We start from the raw sequence: 10618 nt of genomic DNA, 5'->3' as shown, positions 1-10618 counted from the left end.
GTCAGCCTGTTACCTGTATATGTAGTACATTTATTCAATGTGCCTTGTTCTTATGTATTGCTGTAATCTAATGTATATTCTTGTTTGTTCCTCAGTTTTACCCTAATCCTATGACCAGTTAATAAAGCTACAGACTTTCAACCAGTCTCATTTATTCGCTAGTAGGAAGGTGTTTAGCTGCCTGTCGAGCTCCACATAGACCCCGGGGGTGTGTGAAGTGGGGGCAGGACAGTGATCGTGTGACTGGTCACATGATTGCCCGGATGCCATTACTGGGATTCTGCTGCTGGATCTAACTAGACCCGTTACAGTCCTAATAGTTATAAAATTAATTTTCCCTGTAGCAGGCTCTTACAGTGGAGAAATTTTGTATAAAAATAAATAGAATAAAGTCCCCTAATAGTCTTTTCTGACCTTTGTGGGACAGACCACAATAATAATAATAACATAAAAATAAGATTCCCCTGCCACTCATTGTTGTAACGCTAACCCTGACCCAATTATCCTAAAATAGGCATATATTATATCAAAATTTACAGACCAGACAATGATGATAAAAAAGCATTTTTTTTATTTGTTTGAAATTATAAGCCTAAAAATTCTAAAAAAGCAGAACTGATGTATATAAAAATGTACAAAAAGAAACCTGCGTTATTCATGATAAAATGTATTGCAAATATCACGTCGCTAACCTAATAAAGAAAAGGTAGAGCCGTTCGACTAACGTGTGCTGAACATGGCTAAACAATGTCTGGTCCTGAAGGCTTGAAGGGGTTGTCCACTACTGGACAAATATGACCCCCATATGCGGACCCCCACATAATCTGTGGGGGTCCACACCGTTGGAGCACGGTCAGACATAGCAGAGTTTTTCCTCTGCAAATGTCGGTGCAGATTTGGGGCAATTACGCAACGAATCTGCACCAACATTTGCATATTTGACAGGTAATTCAGACTTTGCAGAAAACACAGCGGACTTGCCACAGATGTAATGACGGGGGTAAGGAAACAGACAATTGAGCCCTAATCTACCCGCCACTCAGTCCCTGCCTACTTGCAACGACCCGCCCTAGGCGACGGGATACAACTGGGCGACGGTCCCTACGCTCAATAAGTGCACGACAGACAAGAGTACACAGAAGCAAGGGAAAAGGGGCAGTTGCCCATGGCAACACCGTGAGCAACAAGAGAGGTGAACGAGCCAAGTTAAACCAGGAGTGTACGAGGTACCAACGCAGAGCAGGAGAGTAGTGAACGAGCCGAGTCAAACCAGGAGTGTACGAGGTACCAAACGCAGAGCAGGAGAGTAGTCAGTAAGCCAGGGTCAATATGAAGCATCGTCAAATGGTACAAGAAGCTGCAGCAGGGCCAGGAAACAAAAACGAGAAGAATCACAAGCAAGGAGGAAAAGGCAGGTATAAATAGACAGAGGGCGGGAGCTAGCTCCGTCTGGCCAGGCTGTGATAGGCTCTCCCACTCCTCAACCTGCCATCCTGAGTGGTGGAAGATGGAGTCAGTCTCACAGACATAGAAGCAGGTGCAGACTGATTACCTATGGGCGTGGATACAGAAGCTGTGCCTGGCAGATAATTAACAGTACCCCCCCTTTTATGAGGGGCCACCGGACCCTTTCTAGATGGACCTGGTTTATTGGGGAAACGAAGGTGGAACCTCCTGACCAATACCCCAGCGTGAACATCCCGGGCGGGTACCCAAGTCCTCTCCTCAGGCCCGTATCCTCTCCAATGGACCAGGTACTGGAGGGAGCCTTGGACCATATTGCTGTCCACAATCTTGGCCACCTCGAATTCTACCCCCTCAGGGGTGAGAACGGGGACAGGAGGTTTCCTCGAGGGAGCCAAGCACGGGGAGCAGCGTTTAAGGAGGGAGGCATGAAACACGTCGTGTACTCGAAAAGATGGGGGCAACTCCAGTCGGAAGGAGACAGGATTGAGGACTTCAATGACCTTGTACGGCCCTATAAACCGGGGAGCAAACTTCTTGGACGGGACTTTAAGGCGCAAGTTCTTTGACGATAGCCACACCAGATCCCCGACCATAAACAAGGGGTTAGCAGAACGTCTTCTATCTGCCTGAGTTTTTTGTATGCTCTGGGACGCCTCTAGGTTCTTCTGAACCTGGGCCCAAACTGTGCACAGTTCCCGATGAACGACCTCTACCTCTGGATTGTTGGAACTACCAGGTGAAACGGAGGAGAACCATGGATTAAACCCAAAATTACAGAAAAAGGGGGAGACCCCTGACGAGTTACTGACCCGGTTATTAAGGGAAAATTCGGCGAGGGGAATGAATGAGACCCAATCATATTGACAGTCAGAGATAAAACACCTTAAATATTGTTCTAGAGACTTAGTCCTCTCAGTTTGGCCATTAGTTTCAGGATGGAAGGCAGAGGAGAAGGACAGATCAATCTCCAACTTTTTACAGAAGGCTCTTCAAAACAAAGAAACAAATTGTACCCCTCTTTCAGAAACAATATTGACAGGGACCCCATGGAGACGCAGGATGTGTTTGACAAACAAGGTAGCTAACGTCTTAGCATTGGGTAGTTCTTCGAGGGGCACAAAGTGGCACATCTTACTGAAGCGGTCTTCTACTACAACCCACACCACCGACTTGCCTTGAGATGGAGGAAAATCGGTGATAAAATCCATGGAGATATGGGTCCAAGGTCTCTGGGGAATGGGCAAAGAACGTAGTAAGCCCGCTGGTCGGGACCTGGGAGTCTTGGACCTAGCACAAACCTCACAAGCGGCGACGTAGGCCTTAACGTCTTTAGGCAACCCAGGCCACCAATAGTTTCTGGCAATGAGGTGCTTGGTACCCAGGATACCTGGATGACCAGATAGTGCGGAGTCATGATTTTCCCTAAGTACCCTTAGCCGGAATTCCAGGGGAACAAACAGCTTGTTCTCAGGAAGGTTCCCGGGGGCTGAACCTTGATCAGCCGCAATTTCGGAGACTAAATCAGAATCAATAGAGGAAATGATTATACCTGGGGGCAAAATACAAGCAGGATCTTCCTCCGAAGGAGGGCTGGCCATGAAGCTATGCGACAGTGCATCAGCCTTAATATTTTTAGACCCAGCCCTATTGGTAATCAAAAAATTGAATCTGGTAAAAAATAACGCCCATCGAGCTTGTCTCGGGTTTAGCCTCCGGGCAGATTCTAGGAAAACCAGATTCTTGTGGTCGGTAAGGACCGTTACCTGGTGCCTAGCCCCCTCCAGGAAGTGGCGCCACTCTTCAAATGCCCATTTAATGGCTAAGAGTTCGCGGTTGGCAATATCATAGTTACTCTCAGTGGGCGAAAACTTCCTGGAGAAGTAGGCACAGGGACGGAGATGGGTGAGGGACCTGGTACCCTGGGACAAGACAGCCTTCACTCCCACCTCGGACACGTCAACCTCCACGATAAATGGCTCCATTTGGTTGGGCTGAACCAACACCGGGGCCGAGATAAAGCACTTCTTAAGGACCTCAAAAGCCTGGACAGCCTCAGGAGGCCAGCGGAGGAGATCAGCACCCTTGTGAGTGAGGTCCATAAGAGGCTTAGCGATGACCGAGAAGTTAGCAATAAATCTCCTGTAATAATTAGCAAACCCCAAGAAGCACTGTAACGCCTTCAGGGAGGCAGGTTGGACCCATTCCGCCACAGCCTGGACCTTGGCGGGGTTCATGCGGAATTCATGAGGAGTGAGGATTTGACCCCAAAATGGTATCTCCTGCACCCCAAACACACATTTTTCGGTCTTCGCAAACAGTTTGTTTTCCCGAAGGACCTGGAGCACCTTCCTGACATGCTCAATGTGGGAGGACCAGTCCTTGGAAAACACAAGTATATCATCAAGGTACACTACAAGAAATACCCCCAGGTAATCTCTTAAAATCTCATTTATGAAATTCTGGAAGACCGCGGGAGCATTACACAACCCAAAGGGCATGACGAGGTATTCAAAATGACCTTCGGGCGTGTTAAACGCAGTCTTCCACTCATCTCTCTCTTTGATGCGGATAAGGTTATACGCCCCCCGTAGATCAAACTTAGAAAACCATTGGGCCCCCTAAACCTGATTAAAGAGATCAGGAATCAAAGGAAGGGGATACTGGTTCCTTACAGTGTCCTTATTCAAGTTATGGTAGTCAATGCATGGCCTAAGACCACCATCCTTCTTCCCTACGAAGAAGAAGCCAGCACCTACTGGAGAAGTAGAGGGGCGAATGTAACCCTTGGCCAGGCATTCCTGGATATACTCTCTCATGGCTTCACGTTCGGGACAAGAGAGATTAAATATCCTACCCTTAGGGAGGTTAGCTCCTGGTACCAAATCGATAGCGCAATCATATTCTCTATGAGGAGGTAACACTACGGAGGCCTCCTTAGAGAAAACATCAGCGAAATCCTGAACAAACTCAGGTATCGTGTTCACCTCCTCAGGGGGAGAAATAGAATTAACAGAAAAACATGACGTCAAGCATTCATTACCCCATTTGGTAAGAACCCCAGTATTCCAGTCAAACGTGGGATTATGCAACTGCAACCAGGGAAGGCTGTGATAAACCAGTCCTTGGGGGATGTAATATTCCTTATTTTCAGGTTGTGAATAAATCTCCCATGCCATCTATAAAAGGGAGAGGTGTCATGAGTTATGTTTTAAAACCCATGCATCAGGTAAATGTCCCTGACGGTGGGGGGGGATAATCAGGATGTCCTTTTCCAGAGACATAATCAAATTAGTTTGCATGACAACACAAGGACCAACTTTGTCTCTGTGGGGCTCCCATCACACCATGGGTGCTAATCTAATCAATACTTTGGAAGCCAGACAGAGAGACTCCAGTACCCACATGTCTACAGAAATGGCTGTATGGGACAAAAGAAATATAATCCTTCAAAGCCCCCCCTGTCATAATTCATATTGTATATAACCCAGCTAGGTGTATATGATCCAGGACCTCAGACGCTCCTTGGGTCTCAAGCGCAGGGATTCTCGGCCATGAGAAACCCCAGAACTGAATGTTGGTTACAATTATTAATATTTCATAGTCATGTTTGGTATGCCAGGGTTGGTTAAAATATGCCCGGGAACTTGTCGGACATGGTATCTCGCTACGAGATTCATATAAAGAGTTGTGACCGATTAGAAGTTTGTCCGACAACTTTGCCTGTTTTGCATGTAATTAGCCATCCTCCTTCCACCTGACCAGGAGGAGGGGTGAGGGGTCTTGTTTGGACCCTTTATAGTGGCATACCAAGAAATACACAGTGTCAGACCACAGGAGATGCGACCACATTGCAGTTCTGTCCACCTTCAAGCTGTTCTCCTCAGCGGGATCTCTAACCTATCCCATACGTAAGAGTTCTGTTATTCTTTGCTTTATTCCCTTTTATTTTGTAACTGTTTTGCTTATATGTATGTCATTTTATTTACATCATTTTTGTAACCTTTGAAAGCACTGTACTTTCGTATATTAAACCTTAAAATTAATAAGTTTGTTCCTTGCTGCTCTAAACCTACCCACAACCTCGAAGAGGAAAAGCATAATCTGTTGAATGCTATTTAGATTCAGTGTGTGCCTGTGTGAACGTGTGCGTTACCAGGAGGAGGCTCTTGTCGGCCTAATACGGCAAGTGGTGGCAGCGTTTGGTGTGGATGTGTGAACTGGTTTTGGGGTGCGCTTTATCTCCTTATTAGCCTGTTGCGATAGGTGTGTGTAATAGTGAGAGTGGACAAGCGGAGTTCCCCTTTACAGTAGCATCCAAGTCACGTGTGCCAGGAGTGGTGTTCGTGACAGAGTGGTGGCAGCGGTGGGATAATTTTATTTTTTTATTAGAGCATTAAGTGCCTGGATTAAGTAATTAACCCTTGCACTTAAGGACTGGCAGAATCCTTGCGAGGAGCTCACCGGTCTATAAGGACAAACTCAGTGCTTATTTATTTTTTATTAATTAAGACATACTTGCATACAGTTCCCCTCCCTTCTTGTTTTTCTTTTCTATTTTTATTTGGCAAGTAACTGCTAAGATGGCAGCTACTTACAAGAAGCAAGACAAAGCCGTTTTGATCAGCCTTTGTGAGCAGAGAGGTCTGGATGGGACTGACAAAACAAAAGAAATGCTGATCCGGGCGTTGGTAGAGGATGATGCCAAGCACCAACGCCATGTGGTACCTGAGCCAGGGACCTATACAGCACATGGGGATCAAGCAATGGATATGGCTCCGGAACTGGCAGACCCAGAGGGTGCCAGCAGCAGCAGTTCTCGGAGTGGAATGGACTCTTGTTTGCCCCTAATTCTTCAACAGATGAGTGAATGTGACCCCCAAATGCGTATGCAGCTTATTTTACAAGAACGCCAAGCAGAGCGAGAGATGGCGGAGCGCCAGGCAGAGCGAGAGGCGGCAGAGCGCCAGGCAGAGCGCCAGGCGGAGCGAGAGTACCAGCTGGAGTTAGCACGACTCCAATTGCACACTTCTACACCACAGAACAGAGAGTCCAGGGATACAATAACCACCTTTAAACCCCGTCTGGAGCACTTTCCTGTTATGGAAAAGGATGGGGACCTGGACACTTTCCTAAGAGGATTTGAAAAGGCTTGCAGACAGTACCAGTTACCCAGTGAGCAATGGGCCAGGTACCTAACCCCAGGGTTAAAAGGCAAAGCCTTGGAAGTGTTTGCAGCTCTTCCCCTAGACCAGGATGGGGATTATGATGCCATCAAACAAGCTTTGATCCGGAAATATAACCTCACCCCAGAGGTGTACCGCAAAAGATTCCGGACTTTACAACGCGGACCTAATGACAGCTACTCGGATGTGGTAGATGGCCTGAGAATCAACCTCCAGCAGTGGATCCGAGGGTTTTCCATCACTACCTTTGAGGGCCTGGAGGATCTGATTATTAAAGATCAATTGCTGCACATTTGCCCTGTGGAAGTGCGACAGTTTGTATTGGACCGAGAGCCCAAGGATGCGGCCCAGGCAGCACACATTGCGGATGCCTATCTTGCCAACCGGGAACCAGCAGTGCGGAAACCTTCTATTGCCAACTGGAAAGGGGGTAAGCCAACTACAAACACATTTTCTTTTGCCAACCGACCCTCAGGGGGTCCTGGCCCTGTTCCCCCCACCAGGCCTGCATTTGATTCCCGCAGGTGTTTTGTGTGTAACAAATTGGGCCACCTCAGCACTACCTGCCCTGAGAAAAAGAAGAATGCCCCCCTGCCCAAGCCACCTGGGTCCTCTCCAGCTGTTTTGTGTGTGGGTGGGATTCAGGGGAAACCCAGTGACAATCTACAGTCGGTTACTGTGGGCAATACCGTCACTGTGGGGCTGAGAGACACCGGCGCTGAGATGACTCTGGTCCGTCCCGAACTTGTGTCTATGGAGGACATTATTCCTGGAAAAACCCTGACTGTCACAGGGATTGGGGGAGTCCACCCCGCTTTGCCCATGGCACGGGTGTACCTTGATTGGGGTACAGGGAGGGGGTTAAAAGAAGTGGGGGTGTCTGAAAATATTCCCACGAATGTCTAATTAGGTACTGACCTGGGACGGTTAGTATCTCAGTATGTTGCATCAGATGTTGCTGATGACCCCGCAAGCTCTGTTGAAATGTGTGATGTTGATGATAAGGTAATATGTTCCCCTCTTGATCTTTCTGAACCCTGCCATGTAGAACTGTCTAATGATGTTAATGTGCTATGTGACCATGTGGAACCATGTAATGCCATACTATTGGGGGATGCTACTAAGGTAATCGGTAATAGTCATATAACCAGTGATGCTCTAGAGATATGTCCTGATAACGGTAATATGGTATATACTCAGATTGACCCCCAGACCCTAGTTAGCCAGAAGCGGACTTACATATCAGCCGTGACCCGCAGTCAAAATAGCCATAACTTAGATATCTGTCTGCCAGCTAACAGCCCAGAAAGTGCCACAGAGGAGCCCAGCGAGGCTGTCGCTTTTACTTCCCTCCTAGCCACCCAGAGCCAAGAGTTCCAGGCCGCTTTATATGATGATGCCAGCTTAGACAAGCTAAGGGACCTTGCTGGAAAAACACCTGACGAATCTGACAAGGAGAGGATCTTCTGGGATCAAGGCAGGCTGTATAGGGAGACTATTCCCTGTGATCACCAACAGGCATGGTTAACAGAGCAACAGCTCATAGTACCCCACCAGTTTCGTGAACAATTAATGAGGGTTGCCCATGAGATCCCCTTAGCTGGACATTTAGGGGTACAGAAGACAAAAGCCAGGCTTGCTCATAACTTTTATTGGCCTAAAATGGGAACTGACATAGCAAACTACTGCCGTTCTTGTGTGACATGCCAAAGGGTGGGGAAGTCGGGACATATCCCAAAAGCCCCATTAGCCCCTTTGCCAATCATTGATGAGCCCTTCCAGAGAATCGCTGTGGATATCATTGGGCCTCTGGCCATACCCAGCAGTTCTGGGAAACGCTTCATCTTAACGGTGGTAGATTATGCTACTCGGTACCCAGAAGCCATAGCATTATCCTATTATCCTCCATTCGGGCCGACAAGGTGGCTGATGCCCTGATAAGTGTATTTGCTCGAGTAGGATTTCCCAGGGAGATGCTTACCGATCAGGGGACCCAGTTTATGTCCAACTGATGCAGTGCCTCTGTAAGAAAATGCAGGTGCAACACCTTGTAGCCAGTCCCTATCACCCACAGACTAATGGTCTGTGTGAACGATTTAACGGGACCCTCAAACAAATGCTCAAGATGTTGGTCGAGTCCCAGGGGCGCGACTGGGAGCGGTATCTACCCCACCTGTTGTTTGCTTACCGAGAGGTACCGCAGGCCTCAACGGGGTTCTCCCCCTTTGAGCTGCTGTATGGAAGACGAGTACGGGGCCCCCTAGATCTGATAAGAGAATCCTGGGAAGGAGAATTGGTTACTCCAGAGGTATCAGTCATAGAGTATGTCATGAGGTTCCGGGATAAGATGCAAACCCTGACCGGGTTGGTAAGGGAGAACATGGTGCAGGCCCAAGCCAGCCAAAAGAAATGGTATGACCGCAATGCGAGAGAAAGAGTTTATGAAGTGGGCCAGAAAGTATGGGTGTTAGTCCCCATGACTCAAAATAAATTACAAGCCGCGTGGGAAGGCCCCTATACCATTCACCAACGCCTAAATAATGTAAATTATGTGGTGACCATAGATCATGCGAGGAAAAAGCAGAAGGTTTTTCATGTCAACATGATGAAGGCCCATTATGACCGGGAAGCATGCGCCCTGCCAGTGTGCAGTTGGCCAGAGGAAGGGGAAAGTGATGCCCTTCTAGATCTAGTCGCTACCGCGAAAGAGGTTGGGTCCATTGAGGATGCCCAGATTAGCCCGAAGCTATCTGCGAACCAGATGTCCCAGCTGCGGGGGGTATTACATCCCTTTCTAGCCACTTTCACTGGGAAACCGGGGAGAACCCAGCTGGCAGTCCACCATGTGGACACTGGGGAGCATCTTCCTATCAGACAACCCCCCTACCGGGTTTCCTTAGAGGTGCGGGCAGATATTAAACGGGAGATAGATGAAATGTTGGATCTGGGCGTAATTCGAAAATCGCAGAGTTCATGGGCCTCCCCTGTAGTCCTTATCCCCAAAAAAGACCGGACAACTCGGTTCTGTGTAGACTATAGGAGATTAAATGCCATCACGGTTTCTGATGCATATCCGATGCCCCGCATAGATGAGTTACTGGATCAGTTAGCCAGCGCTCAATACCTAACCGTTATGGATTTGAGTCGAGGATATTGGCAGATTCCCATGTCCATAGAAGCGCAGGAACGGTCTGCTTTCATTACACCTTTCGGATTGTATGAATCCAGGGTGATGCCCTTTGGCATGAAAAACGCACCTGCCACTTTCCAGCGCTTGGTGAATCAGCTGCTTGAGGGACTTGAAGGGTTTGCAGTAGCTTACCTGGATGACATTGCCGTGTTCAGCTCCACATGGGAAGAACACCTGTCGCACCTGTCGCAGGTGCTCAGGCGGGTCCAAACCGCAGGCCTGACTATCAAGCCCGGAAAGTGTCAGATAGGCATGACGGAGGTGCAATACCTAGGACACAGAGTGGGTGGGGGGACTCTGAAACCAGAGCCCGGGAAGGTAGATGCAATCACAGCCTGGCCCACCCCAACAACGAAAAAACATGTGATGTCCTTTTTGGGTACCGCTGGGTACTACCGCAAATTTGTTCCTAACTATAGTGCCCTAGCGAGGCCCCTGACTGAACTAACCAAGAAGAAGCTGCCTCAGATAGTGAATTGGACAGCCACCTGTGAGAACTCTCTTGCCACGCTGAAAGCTGCCCTTGCCAGTTCTCCAGTGTTGCAAGCCCCAGATTTCACCCGAAGGTTCGTGGTCCAGACTGATGCCAGTGCCTATGGCCTGGGTGCGGTTCTCAGCCAGATAAATTCAAGGGGAGAAGAACATCCAGTTATGTATTTAAGCAGGAAGCTTCTGCCCAGGGAGGTGGCATACGCCACCGTAGAGAAAGAGTGCTTAGCCATAGTGTGGGCCCTGCAGAAGTTGCAACCCTACCTTTATGGGCGTAATTTCACGGTAG

The 10618-nt window shown here is 48.3% G+C and overlaps 1 protein-coding gene across 1 annotated transcript; it reads left to right on the top strand.

The window, feature by feature from the left end:
* The first annotated feature begins 6047 nt into the window (after window positions 1-6047).
* Window positions 6048-8588, top strand: LOC142750414 (uncharacterized). Its single transcript, XM_075859417.1, is given in 1 exon segment — window positions 6048-8588. A coding segment is annotated over 1 exon segment (2541 nt).
* Window positions 8589-10618: the final 2030 nt, after the last annotated feature.

Source organism: Rhinoderma darwinii, chromosome 3 (genome assembly GCF_050947455.1).
Source record: "Rhinoderma darwinii isolate aRhiDar2 chromosome 3, aRhiDar2.hap1, whole genome shotgun sequence".
Lineage (NCBI taxonomy): Eukaryota > Metazoa > Chordata > Amphibia > Anura > Rhinodermatidae > Rhinoderma > Rhinoderma darwinii.
This window is presented reverse-complemented; position numbering and strand designations above follow the sequence as displayed.